Source organism: Uranotaenia lowii, chromosome 1, assembly GCF_029784155.1.
Source record: "Uranotaenia lowii strain MFRU-FL chromosome 1, ASM2978415v1, whole genome shotgun sequence".
Taxonomy (NCBI): Eukaryota; Metazoa; Arthropoda; class Insecta; order Diptera; family Culicidae; genus Uranotaenia; species Uranotaenia lowii.
Window position 1 is genome coordinate 159,191,875 of NC_073691.1, and position 24,512 is coordinate 159,216,386.

The window sequence follows — 24,512 nt, forward strand, 5'->3', positions numbered from 1 at the left end:
CTCCTGGTTGTCCAGTAACGAATGTTTTTCCATGGCATGATACACACAACGAAAAAAATCTGTAAAATCACATCACATGTGATGTAAATAAAAAGAAGCATCATATATGCCGGAGTTTCCAGTGCTAGTTGGAAATTACACGCCAGTGAAATGTTGCAACGTGTAAAATAAAAAATGATGTAAAATATGGCAACATGTAAAATAAAAATGATGTAAATTATAAAACCACTGAATATTGGAAGAAAAACTTTCCAATTGGAATCTGTTTTGTTTTATTTATTGGTATTTATGATTCAATAATGGAATTATCTCATGTCATAATAAAAATAAAACCTTTTTGTAATTAATTTAATTTATTTCATTTGGTGACAATGATTTTTTTAATCTCACAATTTTTTGTTTTAGGAGTCACATTTACACTTTTATTTTTTCTCGAAGACCGGATCCAAAGTTGAATAACTTCTGCTTCCAGAACCGCTTCCTGCTTCACGAAGATCTCTGGGAACTTTAATCGCGGGAAAACTGCTTAAAAAATACTTTTTGTTGCATGACTTTGACTTGACACTTTGTTTAATTTTGTCTGATCCTATTAAGTTAAAATTCAATGTCCTCATCACATTCCATGTCGTGTAATTTTAAGAAATTTCTATTTCCATTACATCACATATGATGTAACAAAAACGAAGCATCACATATGATGGAATTTTCAGTGCGAGTTGAATATTCCACGTCTGTAAACTTCAAAAGACGTGTAAAATTTAAAGACATGTAAAATATTAATGACGTGTAATACTTAATTCGCACTGAAAATTCCGTCGTATGTGATGCTTCTTTTTATTTACATCATATGTGATGTAAATTTACATCAAATAATCGCGTTCCGTGTCAAGTAATATTTGTGTCATACGAATTCAGTGCTGTTAAGGATTCAACTTTTTTTAATTTGTAAATTTACATCAATAATTCGCGTTGCACGTCATGTAATGATACAGGTTTTCAATTTCAGTGTTGTTAAGGATTCAGATTTTTTTTCTGTGTACTTCTTATTATCTTTCCTCGGTTTCTAGCTTCCAAGCCATTCGTTTTTCATGCTTTTAAAAATCAGAAAGTTCATTTTTTCCACCAGAAATGAATTCTTCATTTCACTCATGCGACTATATTCCTTTCCATTTAATTCTCTTCTCTCAGAGTTTAAGCTGATAATCTCTACCATTTTGAAAAATACTTTTAAGTAATTTACTACTCATCATTTTGTCGCTCTCATACGTCATTTTCCATTTCAGCATCAAAGCTACAGCATTTAAGCTACCATACGCAACCTTTTCTGCATTTAAGCAGTGTTTACTCTATCCGCATTTAAGCAATTTTTTCATCCGCATTTAAGCGATTCCACTGTTTCTTCTGTTATCCGCATTTAAGCGATTCCACTGTTTCTGCTCGCTCGCAGAATAGAACAAAACATTCTAATCGTCCACATCTAAGTGACTGTTCTATTTCCCTGCTATTACGCAGAATGGAATCAGACTTCATATTCCGCATTTAAGCGACTGATCCATTTCAACTCTCTTTTCTTTATGTTTTCCAATTCGTTTACCTAAATTACTCACCAATGATTCGCCATTTTCATCCTCGTCGTCAAATGTAGTGTCACCCACGGAGCTAAAGTACACGTCGTCTGCTACTCCTGGTTGTCCAGTAACGAATGTTTTTCCATGGCATGCTACACTAGTTTGTAAGGCAATATTGTACACACAAACTCAATCATGCATAGTAAGAATGGGCAATATAGTATAAAATGCCATGTGGACTTTAACTACGATACTACAGTTAGGCAGTGTCATCATCTTAAAGAATGGAAGGGTCAATTGTATCTTTTTGTATGCTTTTAACGTTTCACAGACATTATAATCTTCTTCAAGGGCGGAATGATTGAAAAAACAAAACATCGATCGCATCTTACCTTTTTTCTCACATGCTTGTTCCAAAACAGATCGTGGTGGTGCCGCACTCCCACAACGATCCGGGCTGGCTGAAGACGTTCGTCAACTATTTCCAGTCGGATTCGCGACAAATCCTGAACCTGGCCGTTACCAAGATGCCGGAGTACAGCAACATGTCGTTCATCTGGAGCGAAATCAGTTTCCTGCAGCTGTGGTGGGACCAGGCTCATCCAACTAAGCAGCGGGTATGGAACCGTAAATCATTTCTTAAAACTGCTAGCCTGAATTAATGGTTAATTTCTCTTTGCAGGTACTTAAAAAACTGGTTCAATCGGGTCGTTTGGAAATCACCACCGGTGGCTGGGTTATGACGGACGAAGCCAATGCTCATCTGTACGCCATGGTGGACCAACTTATCGAAGGTATCATGATTCTTGTTCTAGCAACTCCAAAGCTTAACACTAACGACTTCCCACCGTTTTAGGTCACCAATGGGTAAAGACGAACCTTAACGTAACGCCGAAGAGTGGCTGGAGTATTGATCCATTTGGGCATGGAAGCACGGTTCCGTACTTGTTGGCAGCCAGTGGTTTCGAGGGAACGATCATTCAGCGGATACACTACGCCTGGAAGCAGTGGTTTGCTCGGCATCGGTACGGAGACTTTCTGTGGACACCGTACTGGAGGCACCCGTCGCAGAAACTGGACCGGCAGCACACCATGCTGACGCACAACATGCCCTTCGACATCTACTCGATCAAGCATTCGTGTGGTCCGCATCCGTTCATTTGTTTGAACTTTGACTTCCGCAAAATTCCGGGGGAGTATACGGAGTACTCGATAAAGGCTCAGTTCATAACGCCAGAAAATATCGAATCGAAGGCGGATCTGCTGATGGAACAGTATTCGCGGACGGCTTCTCTTTTTCCTCATAACGTGGCGCTGATTCCGGTGGGCGATGATTTCCGGTACAACAAGGAAAAGGAAATGGAACAGCAGTACACTAACTATAAGAAATTAATCGATTACATCAATGAAAATAGGAACAAGTACAATGCGGAAATCAGTTTCGGAACCCCGAACGACTATTTCAATGCCATTAAGGAGCGATATGACAAATTTCCCACGCTGAAGGGGGACTTCTTTGTGTACGCGGACATTTTTAACGAAGGGCGTCCAGCTTATTGGTCTGGATATTTCACGACTCGACCGTACTATAAGATTCTGAGTCGGGATCTGGAGCATAATTTGCGGGGCTTGGAGATTTTGTTTACACTCGCGTTCAACAGAGCCCGGCAAGGGGAAAATTCGAACGCTTTTAAAATCTACGAGAAGAACTATGAGAAGATGATTTTGGCCCGCAGGAATTTGGGACTGTTCCAGCATCACGACGCCATAACGGGTACCTCGAAGGCCAACGTAATGCGGGACTATGCTCTGCGTCTTTTCGAGAGTATTCAGGATTCGGTCAAACTGCAGGAAAAGACCATTGAGTTGTTGGTTCAGAAGAAACCTGGTGCGGATCTGAACTTTTTGATCGGAGAGTTGGAACGGGATAACTTTGGCAAAATTCCTCGAAAGACTCCGATGATTGTAACGGAAACGAGGAGTACCGACTTTGTAGTATACAACTCGTTGGGTCAGGAGCGTTTGGAGGTTGTGTTGATTAGGACGCTTACTCCTAGGGTTAAAATTTTAGACCCTACCGGAAAGCCAATGGATATCCAAATCAACCCGGTTTGGAACATTACAGAGTCTTCCTACGCCGCTAGGAAAATTATCCCTTCTGAGAAAGAGTATGAGATTATGTTCGTGGCCAAGTTGGCCCCCTTGTCTCTGACAACTTTCACTGCAGCTTACGATGACGGATTTAAGCCGAAGATGGCAACACTGTACTGTAACGAATGCCAGGATGATAAGAATGAGATCTTCGAAGTGCGTAACAAACAACCGGGAGACATTCAGTTGGAAAACTTCAAAATGAGGCTGCTGTTTGATGAACAGAGCGGTTTTCTGAAGTCGGTTACCAAGAAAAATATGGGTAAACAGATTCAATGTGCAATCAAGTTTGCTGCTTACAAAAGTGCCCAGTTCCACTCTGGTGCATATCTATTCAAAACGGATCCGGAACAACGTAACTCGGAAAAAGAAGTACTAGAACAGTACAATGACATGACCATACTGATCACTTCCGGTCCACTGGCTAGTGACGTAACCGCAGTCTATGGACCATTCTTGGCACATACGGTGAGAATTTACAACACCAACACCGTATTGGATAACGGAATTTACATCGAGAACGATATAGACTTTGAAATGCCACCGAAGAACCGAGAGACGGAACTTTTCATGCGTTTTGTAACGGATATTGAAAATGGAGGTAGTGAAAACCCTGAATTCTACTCGGATCTCAACGGTTTCCAGTACCAGAAACGTGTCAAGGTGCCATCTATTGGCATTGAAGGAAACTACTTCCCAATCACAAGTGGTGCCTTCATTCAGGATGATAAAATGCGACTAACTCTTCTGACGACTCATGCCCAGGGTGCGGCTAGCTTGGAACCGGGCCAGCTGGAAGTAATGCTGGACAGACGAACACTTTACGATGATTACCGAGGCATGGGTGAGGGAGTCGTTGACAGTAGACTGACTAGACATCGGTTTTGGATGACGTTGGAAACAATCGAAGCTGCCAATGTAATCTCAAAGGGCCCCCAACCGGAAGGCAATTCGAAACCCGCCAAGTATCAACTGCCCAGCATTTTTGCCAACAGTCTATCTAATTGGCTCAACTATCCGGCCAATTTGTTCATCGTTGAAAAGTACGACGAAAACAATCAGATCGAACTCAACCGAGCAGTTCAGCTGCTGCAGGTCCATTTACCTTGCGACCTGCATATCCTGAACTTGCGGACGCTAACCGAGAGCAATTTGCCTCTCTTCCCATCCCACACAGCGCTGCTGGTGCTGCAGAGGCAAGGCTACAACTGCCGGATAGGCGGCGAAGAAATAGTAAATTATTTTTGTAACAGCAGTAGCATTAGTAGTAGTAGTAATAGCAACATTCTAGTAGGTAAACACCCCAGACAGCTACAGCTCTTCTCTGGGGTTCATGTCGAGCAAATAGGAACGACTTCCCTGACCGGGTTGCATTCCGGAAATCCGATCCGATCTGTCGGAGACATCTTTTTGGAACCGATGGAGTTGCGCTCGTTCAACTTGACCTTTGTCAAGTAAAGTTCGGATATTCAGGTCAGTAGACCCCCACAATAGCTCTCTTCCAAAAATTTACAACAGGAAATCCCACACTGGAGCCAGGCTACCCCGAAAGTGTTTGATTCACCATTGATAAACAAATGAAAACCGTAGCTATAAATCCGAGACACACAAACAAATACCATAGGTAGGCGGTTGCAAGTCACAATTGATCCATGATGATTCGAAAAGCGGAAATCGATGACGTTGCTTAGCAAAACCACGTAGAAAATGTGAATATAGATTGTTTTATGGCAGGGCGAGGAATCGCGTATGTCCGGATGCGAACTAACAGATGATTTCCCGAAACAGAAAAAAAAACAAACTCAAGGCGACAGAGTTTCATGAAGTGTTTAAGGACAAGATGTCCCCCTTATCTAACTGAAAAGAAGAAAAAGGAAAACTTTGAGCAAAGTATTCGAAACACGGTATATAGCAAAACCAACGATATTATGACCATTCCACTTGCGTTGAACCAAAAATTTTAACATTTTTAACGGTATTAATAAGTTAATTGTAAGTAGCCTAATTGTTGAGAAAGTGCTCAGACGTAAAAATGGAAATTCTGAGTGACCTTCGATTGTTTAATTCATTGAAAAAATTTTAAACGAGCTTTGCGATCGAACGTATGAACTGAATTACTTTCCATTGTCTAATTATTCTGTTGTGTCACATCTGTTAGATCTGAGTTTTGCTCTTCTATCTATTTCTAAATATTTTTCCCAATCCTTAGTCTGATAGTCAAATAGATTTCAGATTACAAATCCATAGAACAAAGAATCTCATAAAGGTTTTAACCATTGCAGCTGAATCTTCAACAAACTTCGTTAAGTTGTAAATATTGCTTAAGCATGGAATAGTTTGTCGCTAACTGAATATGTGATTTTAGATTAGATGAGCTACACTTTTTTGTGCGATTATTTCTTCATATTATAGAATTTTTAATCATACACTTCTTTACTCTTGTAGTTTATTCCGATTGAAAAGTTTGTTAGCGTATGGGGTGATTTCTTTTTCTTTTACCGTCCACTAAGCAGATTATTTATTGTAATAATTTATCGTTGAGTACTAGTTCAAATGGATTTTCCGTTCATTCTTACTTCTTCATTTCAATAGTCGCTCCCGAGTATTGGATTTTACGTTTTCAAAAATATATTGGCCAAAGCATCACAAAAAATCTCTAGAAATTTAGTTCCAACTCGTATATTGTAGGTACATTAAACTGATCAAATTTCCGTTGAATTCCTTTGATTAGTAGACTAATATTATCGATTTTAGTTTTCTGAATAACTTTTATGACCGTATGCATCCCGAATGATAAGAGCCAGAACAAAAAAAACACCGTTTAGTTATTTTGTGCAATTACTTATATTTATTCCATGTCCATGTTCCATTTGAAGGGTCAAAAAAATAACCGGGGCATAAAATTACAGGAACGACTCCGACGAAGTGCGGTGTACCGGTTTTCTGGTACAGTATAGAAAAATCAAATTTATCTTATAAGAACAGGGAAGTGCAGCTGAAGGACAAAAATAATTATAGGAATGTGAAATTGAGGCAAGATGAGCAAATTTCGTGTTGTTTGTGTAGTAAATTCAGTTAAAATGCTGTGAATCGGACGGATTTAACGTTTTCAGACGAATGAAATATTGAATAAGGAAATCATCATTAAACGAAACCAAAAATTGAAAACGGTCGGACTTCTGTACAAATAAACATTGGAGCGAACAGATTGTTGATTTTTTTTTCCTCGCGAGAATGCATGCCTAGAATAAAAATATAGATTGAACTTTTTCCTACTGAAACATTAGGTTCTTTATGTGAATCGGGTATCGTTAAATCTTGAAAACGAAAACAAGTTTTCCAATATTTAACACCAACAAAAAGTGAAACTTCAAAATTACCGTTTCAAAGCTAATCTTTCCTCACCATCTCTTTTGCGTTGAAGGTTTGCGCATGCAACCCGTTCCAAAATGTCTGAAAACTATACAATTGTAAGAGTAAAATAAATAATCGGATATTTTAAACAATGTTCTTGGTGTGCTCGAATAAAAGGAAATTGAGAAATCCTAAGGGTCCACACTTATGGAGACTGGGGGTTTTGGGAATATCCACGCTTTGTAGAGGAGTTTCGTAAAACAGCTTTGCCCGGAATAGCTATCGAAAAATATCGAACAACTTTGGGAAAGGTATCACGATGGACCTAGTCTACGGGTCTGCCGATGGCTCCAGAGACATGTCTCAGGAGCCACTTTTGTGTTGAAACCCATGGCCCATGGATGCTTGAAGTCGCGTTGGAAAGAGCATCAATACACCATATAAGAAAGAACTTTTGATAAATGCTTCATCTTCGAATCGCACTTCAAGAAAGTTAAGCAGGAAACGAAGATCCGGGAACTTCTCATTAAAAAGATCGTCAAAAAACAAACCGAATTCTCACGCCATACTTTTTTGAATGTTGGAAATAGCATATTCACCAGTCCAACTCCTTTACGGATAAGCTACCCAGCCAACATGAAATCGTAAAAGAAATCATCGTCGAACTCGTATATAGATGCCATTCAAATCGGAATCGTAAATATGTACACTTACCATTCGATCATATCGTTTATTCATCGTAGAAGATGCAACATCCCAATGAAATACGACTTAGTTACGATATGTTGGATGAAGTCGTATTTAGTTCCACCAATGTCAAATGAAATCTTATAACGATCGCATAAGATTTCTTAAGAAGCATTTTATTGGTACACAAATTACTTTCGAATCGAAATCGTAAATGACTTCGAATAAATTCGTAAAGAATACTACGTAAACATCGTCTTTCGTATCACGTTGTATGTTTACTAGAATGTCACATTAGTAGGCAAATTAACACCGTGTCTTTCCGATATAGCTACAAATATTATAACAAGTATAATTATAATCGTATAATCGATCACTTTACCCACGATATAAATATATTTAATGCGATCAAATCAGATTCGTATTAACAGATACTTAGCATTCGCCCACATCTCATCATGATATTAAAACTTCATCGTGATAAATCGTGTTCAGTGGATGTGCAGTTTTGCGATCGTGCTTGCCATTTTGCATCAGCATTTGAATTTTGTGAAAGTTGACGACTAAAGCAAACAAGCAAACGGATGAAATAAAATAATAAAGGTAGGTTTTGGAAAAACAACGTTGGACAGAAACCTCACTAACATTTTCCTTTAAAAAATAACAGCATTACTCTCCCCTACTAGGCTCAGATTAAAAAACCCCGCCGGATAATTACCCGGCGATTTGCATGTGCATACTACGAGTATCAAGGAATGTTCACGGACAGAATTGTGGCCCGGAAATTTCCGCTGTAAACCCGAAAGAAAGAGGCGTCAAAGATCCTGAGGGAGGCATGGAGGCGGTGGCAGTTAGGAAAGTAGCGAGCGGGACAATGCCCGGTTGCGGTACCTACGAAAATATATGTAGTAGTAAATAACGAAAATATGTACGTATATTGCCTCCACTTTTGGTAGGTATATGCTTTTTTCTAACGTCATGTACGATGATTTGTGTCGACATAGATGTACGTATATCGCAATGAAAATTTTGGAAGCGATTGATTAAGTCCTGAATTATAACAACGTGTTTTGAATAAGTAAAGTCTGCTTCATTTAATATTGGAACAAATTCTTTTGCTCATTGTGGCGCTCCTAGTGGACGGATTTGGAAACTTTTTTCACCCACGTGTCGGGAAATTCATTACCTTTCACCATGTATTTATGTCATAACACCAAACGATAGCATTTTGTAAACAACCGCCATGGAAGCCGAACGGAGAGATCAAATTGTGCACAGTTTTCTTGAAAATCCATTGTTGTCGGCATCGAAGCTAGCTAAACAGCTTAAAATGCCCAGAAATACCGTATGGCGTGTTATCAAGCAGAACACGGAAACATTGACGACGGCTCGGAAGCCGCATTCGAAGCGTCGGAGTGGAACTGTCGACCGGAAACTGCGTGGGAAAGTCATCAAGGCCGTCAAGAGGAATCCCAATCTTTCAGATCGCGATTTGGCCAATAAGTTCCAGGCCGCTCACAGTACGGTGCGACGAATTCGTCTCCGGGAAGGAATAAGGTCATTCCGAGCCAGCAAAATCGGACGCTGAAGCAGAACAATGTGGCCAGAATCCGTGCTCGAAAGCTGTACGACCAAGTGCTGACCAAGTTCGACGGATGTAAAGTCTGCTTCATTTAATATTGGAACACAAACAATTGCGTGTAGTTCAGTCATTTATTAACGAATTTATAATTTGTTTTTCATACAAATGTAGCATTTTCTTTACTCTTTCATAAAAAAAAAATAAAAAAATTATTCATTGCTGTTTCGAAGAAATTCTCGTACTCGTACTCGTAAGAAAACTGTGCACAATTTGATCTCTCCGTTCGGCTTCCATGGCGGTTGTTTACAAAATGCTATCGTTTGGTGTTATGACATAAATACATGGTGAAAGGTAATGAATTTCCCGACACGTGGGTGAAAAAAGTTTCAAAATCCGTCCACTAGGAGCGCCACAATGAGCAAAAGAATTTGTTTCAATATTAAATGAAGCAGACTTTAAGGAGGCTTACACTGCCGGCCATAAGTTTGGGATCACCCGCTAAAAAACATGCAAATTTTTATCGTTCATATCTCACCCATCTTAGAACATATTGCAAATCTTCTGATCTCATTTGAAAGATAATGAGCAATAGCTATCTCGGAGGTACTTTGCCCATAAATAATGTTTTAGTTTAGCACCTAAAACTTAACCTAAAGTTAGAACATTTTCAAAAAATCGCTCTCAATATTCAAAGCCAATCATCTCGCGATAGGGTGAACCAAATTTCAAAATTTGAGTTGCATTAGAATCCTTATTCTATACTTCTCAAAACAGATTCAAAAAATTTTGTGCAAAAATTTAAGAATGTACTATTAATTAATAAAATAGACACTTAAGTTATCGTCCAAAAGTTTAGGATCACCCCTCAGTATGGTGTATCGGCCAAAAACATGTAAATTTATCTCATTCATATTTTTCTCATCTAACATCGTATTGCAGATCAGAAGGGTGCATTTGAAAGCTTAGATATTGTTGTTTTTCCATAAATTCATAAACAAATATGTTTTAAAGCGATAACCATAAAAAAATTTACCTGAAATTAATTGTTTTTTGAAAAATCACACTTATGATTGGGAATTTTTTATGGTTATGGATTTAAAATATAATTTTTTAATGAATTTATGAAAAAACAACAATTCCTAAGCTTTCAAATGCACCCTTCTGATCTGCAATACGATGTTAGATGAGAAAGATAAGAATGAAATAAATTTGCATGTTTTTAAAAGAATGATCCCAAACTTTTGGCCGATACACCATACTAGGGGTGATCCCAAACTTTTGGACGATAACTTAAGTGTCTATTTTATTAATTTATAGTACATTCTAAAATTTTTGCACACAAATTTTTGATTGTGTTTTGAGAAGTATAGAATAAGGATTCTAATCCAACTTAAATTTTGAAATTTGGTTCACCCTATCGCGAGATGATTGGCTTTGAATATTGAGTGCGATTTTTTGAAAATGTTCTAACTTTAGGTTAAGTCTTAGGTGCAAAACTAAAACATTATTTATGGGCAAAATACCTATTGCTCATTATCTTTCAAATGAGATCAGAAGATTTGCAATATGTTCTAAGACAGCTGAGATATGAACGATCAAAATTTGCATGTTTTTTAGCGGGTGATCCCAAACTTTTGGCCGGCAGTGTATATGGTAAAATCCAAATTTTCATTCAAAAACCATCAGAGTCGTACTGAAAGTTCAAAAAACATAATTTTGTATTTTTAAAATGCATACAAATTGTAGTAAAAAATTGAACACGTTCATTGACTACATGCAGCTAATACAACTCGAATTGTCTATTGATATGACATGTTTTTTTTTCTGAATAAGTCACGTTTAACTAGAAATTTTAGTAAATTCTGTGCATTAATTAATTATTTTCCACTCAGAATTTTCAAATTTTTTGCCCTCAATGTTGATTTTTAAATTAATTTAATAATTCAAAGACGCTTTATATCCATAAGTTTATTTTTTCTACCGTCAAATCTTAAAAATGAAGTTTTGAAATTATCAAACTCTTTGAATAAACTTATGTATGTATGAAAATCGGGAAATTTGCATTGTCTAAAAAGTGTCAAAGTCAACTCAACTGCATTGGCTTTGAGAGACTACTTTTTTATCAGATTTATTTTGAAATTCTTTATCCCGACCATTTACTCAACATTTTATGCAAAGAATCTAAAAGCTGTTCTGAAAAAAATTGTTTCTCTAATTTCGTGAGAACAAATCTAAAGAATTTTATTCCTTGTTAACAACAATCCCCTTGATATTGTTATTAATATTGTCAGAATATTGTACAGGAGGAAAACTACGACCCTTAATCTCAAAAACTAGAAGTCGAAGGTGGAAGACCCGAAATATTATATATCTGACGTGCAATTTTCTCAGGAATTCGAATCTGCCGTCGAGTTGCCGTCACTGGAGACATCTATGTGAAGCTTTATTTGGTCCTTATCATCCAGAAAATTGAACAGTCATAGCTTTGTGAAACTTAATTTGATCCAAAACAGTTTTTTAGCCGGAAAACTCTTGGGAAGCATTTCTATGTGATGGGATTGTTTCCTGAAGATTGATGAAATGCTACAGAGGTTACATCAATTACAAATAAACCCACTTATACACTCAGAAAAATACTATTATGTATGCCATAAGATTCTCTTATGAAGTGGCGCCATAAGAAAAATTAATGAAATCCATAAGATTGTCTTATGACGCGAATGAATTCTGAAGATGAACGCCTACTTCAATGAGAGGTTGTTGCTTTTCATAAGAGATTCTTATGGAAACAGTGAATCACTTTCTAATAAGAAAAATTCTCGATATTTCATGCTGAAAACATTCACTTTATTGTTTGCCAAATTTGTTTAAAATTAAGTTCTTCATGGTCACCATCAGCATCGCTTCAACAGACGGCTTCATCAAAGTTTTTTTTTGCCGCATCTTAATCTTCGACCTTTCGTTTTTTGCAGATCAGCTTGCTGAAAAGTAAACAAATAATGTATTTTAGTTCAACGTTCACACCAAAAAAAATCAAATCGAACTTACCATTCCGGAGATAACAATAACATTTAACATTGAAGGAAAACTATAATAACTATGAACTGGCGATTGCTTCGTACTGTTATAGATGATGAAAAAAAAACTCATGCTATGAATGAATGTGTTCATCTTTTTTTCACAATGCCGTTTCTTCTATTTTTCATAAGAACATCGTATGAAAATTGAAAGAATTTCATAAGACTCTTATGAAAAATTAGTTTGGACGCAAAAAAGTAGTTCATAAGATGTATCTTATGAAATTTATAATAAGATTTCCTCTGAGTGTATGAAAAAGATATTTAAATCAATTAACTTTTCGAAAAAAAAACTTATACAAAATTGTATATCATCAGCATAAATCAGTCACACGATCTGTTGACAGCGCGGGTCAAATTCAAAATTACGCAAAACCTTGCCCGATCAAACTTGTTTTCAATTAAAAATCCCGATTTGAATTGATTGGTGATTCTTTCCATTTTTTTTCATCGTTTGTAGAATTCAACAAAGTTGAATGCGTAAAAGGTAAAATTTACCTTTCTGCTAATTGAATTAAAAAAGGTAAAATTTACCTTTTTGCTAGGTGATTGAAAAAAAAATTTACCGAAAAAGATGGATAGAAAAAAATAACCTCGCATCTCGGTAAATTTTACCTTTTTTACCGTGTTTGATGGTTAATGGAACACGAGTGGGGTTTCTAGTTTTTTCACTGGCTAGAATCTAGTTTTCGTTGATTCAATTGTGTAAAAAAGACCCAAAAATAAACCATGGATACTGTGGTATATGAGAGTTGTATGAGTTGAATAAGTAAATTCATAAAAATGAAAATCAGTTTCTGGATTTAAAATGCACATTAGAAATAGAGTTAATTTAATGTTCAGTGTAGTGTAAATTGAACACATCGTTACAATCGTGTAACTAAAGGAAAATCGAGTAGAAAGCTTCGTTGATTTTCCTTGCGCGATAAGATCTTGCAACGAGTGTGAGAAGGAGATTTATAACGCTCTCTTTCAAAACGGGGTCAAGCCGTTTGAAGAAGAGAGAACACCTATCAGATTCGCAAGGAAAATCAACGAAGCTTTCTACTCGATTTTCGTTTAGTTACACGATTGTAACGATGTGTTCTATTTACACTTCACTGAACATTAAATTAACTCTATTTCTAATGTGCATTTTAAATCCAGAAACTGATTTTCATATTTATGAATTTACTTATTCAATTCATACAACTCTCATATACCACAGATACCACGTGTAATAGTGATGATCACAATTTTTGAACAACACATGGCTTTCGTTTTTATCAGATTTTTTGTAATCCTCTGCAAATACGGCGATTCGGCTCGGTTTCCAAATCCAACAATTCATAATATTATTTTTAAATTCGAAGTGATGAATCATCCTAAAGGATGAAAATCCCGGTAACTTTTTTTAATTCTTTGCGCTTTGAGTGACATCTACATATGTTTCGCTATCCCTTATGCATGCACTGTTGAATTTCAGTTTTGCCTGCCGATGGCGCTGTTGTGCGTAACTTGACATCTAGAGTGCGCTAAAAGGCATTTTTCGTTTTTCCACTAGATGTCACTTTTCAAAATGCAGAAGCTAGAGACATCTTTTGAGAGATTTGAATTGCATCCACAAATATTCTATGTAAACTTTTTGTAACTACATTTCGGTCTACCACAAATATTCTGGTCAATTTTGTTTTTCGATATGCTAGTAGCTATTTCGGAATGTGGTAAAAGTATACAAATTTAAAAAAAAATCTTCAAAAATCAAATATTTGGAAAATTTCCATTTAATGTTTTTTTTCTAGAAAATGCAAGTTCATTTCTAATAATATTAAATTTCAAAAATTTTAGAATTTTTGACTGCGTTTAAGAAAACTTAATAAAACAAGTCAATCTAATATTTTATTCAAATCTATTTATTGTCAAACAACTTGATCTATTCTTCCTTCGGTGCAGGTCCCATTTTGCACTCAGGATATTTATCGGTCAAAAAGCTTCGAACCTCTCCCGTTTCCGCTAGCAAACGCAACCGTACTTGATCCTGATTTCGCAAATATTCCCGTTTCTTTAGGTAGATTTCATATGATCGGTACTTGGTATAGAATGGGGGGAATTTCTTCTTCTTCAGCGGAATTTTACCATTCATGCAGAATTGGGTGTAGTCCAGGATTTCGTTGCTCTGAAGCTCAGCTTCAGTGCGGCACACCGCAGGGCTAGCCACAACCTTAGGAAAGTTGCCATTTTCTGGGCGGAATTCCACCACGTGTAGACCCTTGGCTTCGGCTATTTCCTGGTGATTTTTATGTTGCAAAAGACCGACAAAAAAGGCTTTTACCACGTGCTGCACATTGGTCGATCCCTCACACTTGGCTCGAAGGTCCTTGATTCCTAGCACTTCGCAGACGGATTTGATGGCACGATGGCATCTGAGTCCGTATCCTTCGGGTTTACGTTCGACAAAAATTTGGGTGTTTCCGAAAGCGCAATGAAAATCATGAAACACTGTGTGTCCGTTGCACAATTCAAAGTGCATAAGTTTTTGACCGGCTCTATTCTTAGCCTGTCTGAGGGCTGATTTGATATCTATGGCCTTTCCAAAACCAAAACCGGCCAGACCATTACCATTTCCGGTTACGGCCATGGCTGAGACACGTCGCTTGCGGCCAAGATTACCCTTCATATTAACGACTGTTTTCAACTCCAAACATCTGGTATCGAATCCCTCAAAATGATCGTCCTCAATAGGGTCCGGAGGTCCCAAACTGCGACCAGGCATTTTTGAACCAGACCACCCACGGTCCAGCGGACTAAGTTTCATCCGCTTAAAGTTCACCATCTCGTCACGGATTTTTAGCAGCTTCGCCTCCCGTTCTTTATCTTCCGGCAATTTTTGCTGCTGAACAAGTTCCCGGCCACGGATTATCGGTGCCGACAAACCGGGCCAAACGATGTTAGCCTTGCCGAAACCAATAACCTGGCCTTTGTTCAAATCTTTCGGATTGATACGACCCGATCCCTTACCACGGCCTCGCTTTTTACCAGCATTACTGACCGAAATAACACCCTTCCAGATCTGTTCGGCCGGTACTAAAAATCAAAATCGATAAGTTCAACAAGAAAAATCATTTCAAACCCATTGCTATACTTACGTTTGTTGAAAAAGCTGGTCCCCCGGCAGTTTTGAAGGTTCGGAAGCGCCGGTTTAAGCAGCTGCTGGCTAGGATGACCGACATTTGAATTGTAGCTGAATTGCAAAACGGATCCAGATACCGCTGCATTCGATGAAGTCATCAACCTCCGACTAATTTGTAATGACAAAAAACTACGTATCAGCGAGTCCCCGCCACTGCAAACGGCCAGCCGCAGCATAGTGCTTCTGGTGTGGATGAATTTTCTCCGGAAAAGGGTTCCTTTTAATAAAAGTATCACCTTTGCGGAATTCGGAAACCTCCGGGAACTAGCCAGGTGATTACAAAACCACACCGCGATTCGAAAACTGGAAAAGCGGATCAAAATAAACCGTTTGACATTAGTGTACCCGTTGGGAGGAGAGCAAAAATTAGCACCGGGCATCTGGTAAACAGAGTTAGCATCACTCAAAAGTGACACCTAGGTAGCGCTGTTTCTTGTAGGGAGACGACCAGTATCAAAATTTAAAATTAAAAACCAACCATGCAGCAAAAATTTTCCAGAATTCAGATTCCGAATTCAGTTTCAGAATACAGATTCAGAATTCAGATTCAGAATTCAGATTCAGAATTCAGATTCAGAATTCAGATTCAGAATTCAGATTCAGAATTCAGATTCAGAATTCAGATTCAGAATTCAGATTCAGAATTCAGATTCAGAATTCAGATTCAGAATTCAGATTCAGAATTCAGATTCAGAATTCAGATTCAGAATTCAGATTCAGAATTCAGATTCAGAATTCAGAATTCAGATTCAGAATTCAGATTCAGAATTCAGATTCAGAATTCAGATTCAGAATTCAGATTCAGAATTCAGATTCAGAATTCAGATTCAGAATTCAGATTCAGAATTCAGATTCAGAATTCAGATTCAGAATTCAGATTCAGAATTCAGATTCAGAATTCAGATTCAGAATTCAGATTCAGAATTCAGATTCAGAATTCAGATTCAGAATTCAGATTCAGAATTCAGATTCAGAATTCAGATTCAGAATTCAGATTCAGAATTCAGATTCAGAATTCAGATTCAGAATTCAGATTCACAATTCAGATTCAGAATTCAGATTCAGAATTCAGATTCAGAATTCAGATTCAGAATTCAGATTCAGAATTCAGATTCAGAATTGAGATTCAGAATTCAGATTCAGAATTCAGATTCAGAATTCAGATTCAGAATTCAGATTCAGAATTCAGATTCAGAATTCAGATTCAGAATTCAGATTCAGAATTCAGATTCAGAATTCAGATTCAGAATTCAGATTCAGAATTCAGATTCAGAATTCAGATTCAGAATTCAGATTCAGAATTCAGATTCAGAATTCAGATTCAGAATTCAGATTCAGAATTCAGATTCAGAATTCAGATTCAGAATTCAGATTCAGAATTCAGATTCAGAATTCAGATTCAGAATTCAGATTCAGAATTCAGATTCAGAATTCAGATTCAGAATTCAGATTCAGAATTCAGATTCAGAATTCAGATTCAGAATTCAGATTCAGAATTCAGATTCAGAATTCAGATTCAGAATTCAGATTCAGAATTCAGATTCAGAATTCAGATTCAGAATTCAGATTCAGAATTCAGATTCAGAATTCAGATTCAGATTCAGAATTCAGATTCAGAATTCAGATTCAGAATTCAGATTCAGAATTCAGAATTCAGATTCAGAATTCAGATTCAGAATTCAGATTCAGAATTCAGATTCAGAATTCAGATTCAGAATTCAGATTCAGAATTCAGATTCAGAATTCAGATTCAGAATTCAGATTCAGAATTCAGATTCAGAATTCAGATTCAGAATTCAGATTCAGAATTCAGATTCAGAATTCAGAATTCAGATTCAGAATTCAGATTCAGAATTCAGAATTCAGAATTCAGATTCAGAATTCGGATTCAGAATTCAGATTCAGAATTCAGATTCAGAATCCAGAATTCAGATTCAGATTCAGAATTCAGAATTCAGATTCAGAATTCAGATTCAGAATTCAGATTCAGAATTCAGATTCAGTATTCAGATTCAGAATTCAGATTCAGAATTCAGATTCAGAATTCAGATTCAGAATTCAGATTCAGAATTCAGATTCAGAATTCAGATTCAGAATCAGAGGTGCTAGGTCGTTTTGTCTAAAATCAGGAGACCGCGAAGAAAAAATCAGGACTTTTCAGGACACCACCAAATTGGTGAAAACAAAATGCAGTTCTGTTTAGATTGCATAACTAAAGGCGAAATATAGGTGCTGAGACGCCTCGAATTATGCAACTGTAGCGAGAATAACCTTGGCTGGCCTGCAGTTAATATCGAAAAACCTCATTTAAATGTCATTTGAAACAAAGAATCTCATTAGTTTAACTGGTTAAACTATTTTATTCAAGATTTGTTTGATGTTCTCATCATTTAACAATAAATTAAGTTATATTTTAGAAATTTTTAAAAAATCAGGACAAATCAGGACATTTTGAGGGCCATTTTTTAAAAATCAGGACAATTCAAGCGTTTTTGAAAAATCAGGACGGTCTCTCGAAAATCAGGACAAATCCTGATAAATCAGGACACCTGGCACCCCTGTTCAGAATTCAGATTCAGAATTCAGATTCAGAATTCAGATTCAGAATTCAGATTCAAAATTCAGATTCAGAATTCAGATTCAGATTCAGAATTCAGATTCAGAAATCATATTCAGAATTCAGATTCAGAATTCAGATTCAGAATTCAGATTCAGAATTCAGATTCAGAATTCAGATTCAGAATTCAGATTCAGAATTCAGATTCAGAATTCAGATTCAGAATTCAGATTCAGAATTCAGATTCAGAATTCAGATTCAGAATTCAGATTCAGAATTCAGATTCAGAATTCAGATTCAGAATTCAGATTCAGAATTCAGATTCAGAATTCAGATTCAGAATTCAGATTCAGAATTCAGATTCAGAATTCAGATTCAGAATTCAGATTCAGAATTCAGATTCAGAATTCAGATTCAGAATTCAGATTCAGAATTCAGATTCAGAATTCAGATTCAGAATTCAGATTCAGAATTCAGATTCAGAATTCATATTCAGAATTCAGGTTCAGAATTCAGATTCAGAATTCAGATTCAGAATTCAGATTCAGAATTCAGATTCAGAATTCAGATTCAGAATTCAGATTCAGAATTCAGATTCAGAATTCAGATTCAGAATTCAAATTCAGAATTCAGATTCAGAATTCAGATTCAGAATTCAGATTCAGAATTCAGATTCAGATTCAGAAATCATATTCAGATTCAGAATTCAGATTCAGAATTCAGATTCAGAATTCAGATTCAGAATTCAGATTCAGAATTCAGATTCAGAATTCAGATTCAGAATTCAGATTCAGAATTCAGATTCAGAATTCAGATTCAGAATTCAGATTCAGAATTCAGATTCAGAATTCAGATTCAGAATTCAGATTCAGAATTCAGATTCAGAATTCAGATTCAGAATTCAGATTCAGAATTCAGATTCAGAATTCAGATTCAGAATTCAGATTCAGAATTCAGATTCAGAATTCAGATTCAGAATTCAGATTCAGAATTCAGATTCAGAATTCAGATTCAGAATTCAGATTCAGAATTCAGATTCAGAATTCAGATTCAGAATTCAGATTCAGAATTCAGATTCAGAATTCAGATTCAGAATTCAGATTCAGAATTCAGATTCAGAATTCAGATTCAGAATTCAGATTCAGAATTCAGATTCAGAATTCAGATTCAGAATTCAAATTCAGAATTCAGATTCAGAATTCAGATTCAGAATTCAGATTCAGAATTCAGATTCAGATTCAGAAATCATATTCAGATTCAGAATTCAGATTCAGAATTCAGATTCAGAATTCAGATTCAGAATTCAGATTCAGAATTCAGATTCAGAATTCAGATTCAGAATTCAGATTCAGAATTCAGATTCCGAATTCAGATTCAGAATTCAGATTCAGAATTCAGATTCAGAATTCAGATTCAGAATTCAGATTCAGAATTCAGATTCAGAATTCAGGTTCAGAATTCAGATTCAGAATTCAGATTCAGAATTCAGATTCAGAATTCAGATTCAGAATTCAGATTCAGAATTCAGATTCAGAATTCAGATTCAGAATTCAGATTCAGAATTCAGATTCAGAATTCAGATTCAGAATTCAGATTCAGAATTCAGATTCAGAATTCAGATTCAGAATTCAGATTCAGAATTCAGATTCAGAATTCAGATTCAGAATTCAGATTCAGAATTCAGATTCAGAATTCAGATTCAGAATTCAGATTCAGAATTCAGATTCAGAATTCAGATTCAGAATTCAGATTCAGAATTCAGATTCAGAATTCAGATTCAGAATTCAGATTCAGAATTCAGATTCAGAATTCAGATTCAGAATTCAGATTCAGAATTCAGATTCAGAATTCAGATTCAGAATTCAGATTCAGAATTCAGATTCAGAATTCAGATTCAGAATTCAGATTCAGAATTCAGATTCAGAATTCAAATTCAGAATTCAGATTCAGAATTCAGATTCAGAATTCAGATTCAGAATTCAGATTCAGAATTCAGATTCAGATTCAGAAATCATATTCAGATTCAGAATTCAGATTCAGAATTCAGATTCAGAATTCAGATTCAGAAATCAGATTCAGAATTCAGATTCAGAATTCAGATTCCGAATTCAGATTCAGAATTCAGATTCAGAATTCAGATTCAGAATTCAGATTCAGAATTCAGATTCAGAATTCAGATTCAGAATTCAGATTCAGAATTCAGATTCAGAATTCAGATTCAGAATTCAGATTCAGAATTCAGATTCAGAATTCAGATTCAGAATTCAGATTCAGAATTCAGATTCAGAATTCAGATTCAGAATTCAGATTCAGAATTCAGATTCAGAATTCAGATTCAGAATTCAGATTCAGAATTCAGATTCAGAATTCAGATTCAGAATTCAGATTCAGAATTCAGATTCAGAATTCAGATTCAGAATTCAGATTCAGAATTCAGATTCAGAATTCAGATTCAGAATTCAGATTCAGAATTCAGATTCAGAATTCAGATTCAGAATTCAGATTCAGAATTCAGATTCAGAATTCAGATTCAGAATTCAGATTCAGAATTCAGATTCAGAATTCAGATTCAGAATTCAGATTCAGAATTCAGATTCAGAATTCAGATTCAGAATTCAGATTCAGAATTCAGATTCAGAATTCAGATTCAGAAATCATATTCAGAATTCAGATTCAGAATTCAGATTCAGAATTCAGGTTCAGAATTCAGATTCAGAATTCAGGTTCAGAGTTCAGATTCAGAATTCAGAATTCAGAATTCAGAATTCAGATTCAGAATTCAGATTCAGAATTCAGAATTCAGATTCAGAATTCAGATTCAGATTTAAAATTCAGATTTAGAATTCAGATTCAGAATTCAGATTCAGAATTCAGATTCAGATTCAGAAATCATATTCAGAATTCAGATTCAGAATTCAGATTCAGAATTCAGATTCAGAATTCAGATTCAGAATTCAGGTTCAGAATTCAGAATTCAGATTCAGAATTCAGATTCAGAATTCAGATTCAGAATTCAGATTCAGAATTCAGATTCAGAATTCAGATTCAGAATTCAGATTCAGAATTCAGATTCAGAATTCAGATTCAGAATTCAGATTCAGAATTCAGATTCAGAATTCAGATTCAGAATTCAGATTCAGAATTCAGATTCAGAATTCAGATTCAGAATTCAGATTCAGAATTCAGATTCAGAATTCAGATTCAGAATTCAGATTCAGAATTCAGATTCAGAATTCAGATTCAGAATTCAGATTCAGAATTCAGATTCAGAATTCAGATTCAGAATTCAGATTCAGAATTCAGATTCAGAATTCAGATTCAGAATTCAGATTCAGAATTCAGATTCAGAATTCAGATTCAGAATTCAGATTCAGAATTCAGATTCAGAATTCAGATTCAGAATTCAGATTCAGAATTCAGATTCAGAATTCAGATTCAGAATTCAGATTCAGAATTCAGATTCAGAATTCAGATTCAGAATTCAGATTCAGAATTCAGATTCAGAATTCAGATTCAGAATTCAGATTCAGAATTCAGATTCAGAATTCAGATTCAGAATTCAGATTCAGAATTCAGATTCAGAATTCAGATTCAGAATTCAGATTCAGAATTCAGATTCAGAATTCAGATTCAGAATTCAGATTCAGAATTCAGATTCAGAATTCAGATTCAGAATTCAGATTCAGAATTCAGATTCAGAATTCAGATTCAGAATTCAGATTCAGAATTCAGATTCAGAATTCAGATTCAGAATTCAGATTCAGAATTCAGATTCAGAATTCAGATTCAGAATTCAGATTCAGAATTCAGATTCAGAATTCAGATTCAGAATTCAGATTCAGAATTCAGATTCAGAATTCAGATTCAGAATTCAGATTCAGAATTCAGATTCAGAATTCAGATTCAGAATTCAGATTCATTTACCGAAAACTGGACTAGGAAAGCAATATGGATTGCAGAAAGAGCAAACGCCAGTGAGAACTTCCTTTTAAATAGAGCGAATAGTCTATTATCTGAAACAATAAACGACCATATCCCACCGATCGCTCGTCTCCGAACTGAAACAGTAAAATACTGGAACGTAAAACAACCCACTATTGATTGGTCAATCAAACACCAATTCAAAACAGGTGGGAACAAAAGATCTGCAGTTACTTTGTTTGCTAACTTAAAAGATACTAAATACAGACAGGGTTGCCAACTATTTTTCAGAAAAGTCTGGAAGATTTTTAAAAAATGTCTGGAAATTTCTGCAAATGTCTGGACACCTAAGTTTTGAAGGTGGCGACCTATTTTTTGGTCCCCAGATCTCAATGTTACATTAGTATTTTTCTGTCACTATATCAGTCACGTGCTCTGCCGGAGTCTCAATTTAACATACATCCTCAAAGCATTTGCCAAGGTTTCGAACCCTTATTGAATCCATAGTTCATTTGTTCTACTAATCATTTCCAGGGTGGCCACTCGAAATCCATTTTGGATTTCCCGCATTTTTCCCGACTTTTTCCCGCATGTTAATATGAAATTCCCGATTTTGTAAAACAGGAAACAAAATAAAAATCCGAATATTTATTTTTGAAACCACCTACCTAGACCTAGATTTCCAAGATATGCCTTTGTTTTTATATATTTTTCAAAAATCGTCCTGAATTGCCCGACCATGTAGAAACGTGTGATGGAAAGTATGGTATTTTTAAGTTAAAATATCATCGTTCTTTGAAACTACTATTTTGTAGATATTTTGCTCAAATCCGACCTTCATATAATTCAATATTAAATAAGCAATTTCAAATTGCTTAGCACCTGCTTTGACATGTTTTGTTCCAGATTTCACAGGATCCAAATATCTTTGGTAACCAACGCCCTAGCAGCGACAAGTCATCTGATGTCCTTTCAATTCTTTGAGACATTTTGAATATCAGAGAAACCCCTACCTGAAAAAGACCTCGTAATACATCATATGGTAATATCATCTGATTGGAAATGATCGATCTTTTTTTTTTTTTTTTTTTTTTTTTTTTTTTTTTTTTTTTTTTTTTTTTTTTTTTTTTTTTTTTTTTTTTTTTTTTATTTAAAGCTAAAAATCGTGTTTTTACATTACATGGTCAACTAACTAGCCTAACTCATATCTAACTGCCATACTCAAAACTTGGGTCAACAAATATTCAAAAACACACCAAACTCCGCTTTGAATTGCTTTCTGTTATTCCACCTCACTTCCCTCAATTCTCTTTTAAAAACATACAAACTAGGATCGGCCACCCTCAAATTGTATGAAATCGCTTTCGTTACCAACCATAATGCTGCCTTAAGTTTTTTACAGTTATTTGGAATAATTTTTTGTAAGATATTTTCAATGTCATTGATTTTTAATTTTAAACGATTTTTTATTATACTTTCGCACCATTTCCAAACTGCATTAGCATTTTTACATGATTTTAAACGATGCATATTATCATCTATGGAGCCACATTTTTCACAAATCACTGATATCAAATTACCAACATTGTACATTTCTAATTTTCTTTTATTTGGTATCAAGTCATTTACAAAAGAATAAACCAATGAGCGATCTTGGAAAGAAATGAGTTTATAATTCAAATTTGCCCACACATTTTTCCATTCAACTGACAATTTATTTTCTATATCGGGTTTTATTTGCATTTTATCTAAAAAATAATTATATAGAGCTTTAGTTGTCGGTAAGTCAAAATTTGTCGTTACATCTACACCTTCGTTTATCCACTCTCTTGCATTTCGCGATAGAAATGATTTAGATCTTGATTCAATGAGATAGTTTTCCAAAGCAAAACCACCGTCCACATCCTGATTGTAAAATATGTTTTTCAAAAATAATGCTTTAGCTTTAGCCTCTGGATCTGTTAGTTTCAATCCTCCTTTATCAAAATCTAAGTAAAGTTGATTTCTGTTTAGTTTAAAAATGTAACCGTTCCAAATAAACTTTCCTGAAGCGGATTTTAATTCCGCTAAATGACTGTTCAGAGGAGGAAAGATTTGCGAAACATACCATAGCTTTGACAAAATGTAAACGTTTAAAACAAAACATCTCTCGTAGAGATTTAGAGCCCGAACATTGTGCTTTATCAAAGTGCCTTTTATTGAACTTATGAGTTTATTATAATTACTTGTGATCGAAGAATTCCACGTTTTTTCGAATATTACACCCAGAATTTTCACTCTATCAACCTCTCGAATTTTTTGAGGACCAAAAAACGCTTTATTCAATCTAATAAATTCGGATTTGTCTTTGTTTAGCTGAATGTGCGCGTAAAGGCCACATGAATCTATAATTTCAAATAAAATATCAAAATCTTTATCATTCCTTACGAAAACTACCAGGTCATCA

General features: G+C 35.6%; 2 protein-coding genes across 3 annotated transcripts in view; one reads left to right on the forward strand and one right to left on the reverse strand.

Moving 5' to 3' along the window:
* The window catches only part of LOC129740680 (alpha-mannosidase 2), a 313,476-nt gene extending 306,251 nt beyond the window's left edge, over positions 1-7,225 (forward strand). For both annotated transcript variants that reach the window (XM_055732441.1, XM_055732440.1), the window contains exons 7-9: positions 1,991-2,185; positions 2,251-2,362; positions 2,425-7,225. In XM_055732441.1, the coding sequence (XP_055588416.1) occupies positions 1,991-2,185; positions 2,251-2,362; positions 2,425-5,177 (3,060 nt within the window). In that variant the 3' untranslated portion in view covers positions 5,178-7,225. The remainder of the gene's footprint in view (positions 1-1,990; positions 2,186-2,250; positions 2,363-2,424) is intronic.
* A 7,065-nt stretch (positions 7,226-14,290) lies between these two features.
* Positions 14,291-15,910, reverse strand: LOC129738795 (28S ribosomal protein S5, mitochondrial). The gene is made up of 2 exons (XM_055730089.1): positions 15,545-15,910; positions 14,291-15,482 (listed from the first exon to the last, which is right to left on the reverse strand). Exons 1-2 carry the CDS (start codon positions 15,762-15,764, stop codon positions 14,332-14,334), a joined length of 1,371 nt encoding a protein of 456 aa, XP_055586064.1. The 5' UTR covers positions 15,765-15,910; the 3' UTR covers positions 14,291-14,331.
* Positions 15,911-24,512: the final 8,602 nt, after the last annotated feature.

Excerpts from the sequence above, each read along its gene's own strand:
- LOC129738795 (XM_055730089.1), bottom strand. The coding sequence starts at position 15,764 with ATGCTGCGGCTGGCCGTTTGCAGTGGCGGGGACTCGCTGATACGTAGT. Across the intron at positions 15,483-15,544 it reads GACCAGCTTTTTCAACAAAC|TACCGGCCGAACAGATCTGG; the intron begins GTAAGTATAGCA and ends TTTGATTTTTAG.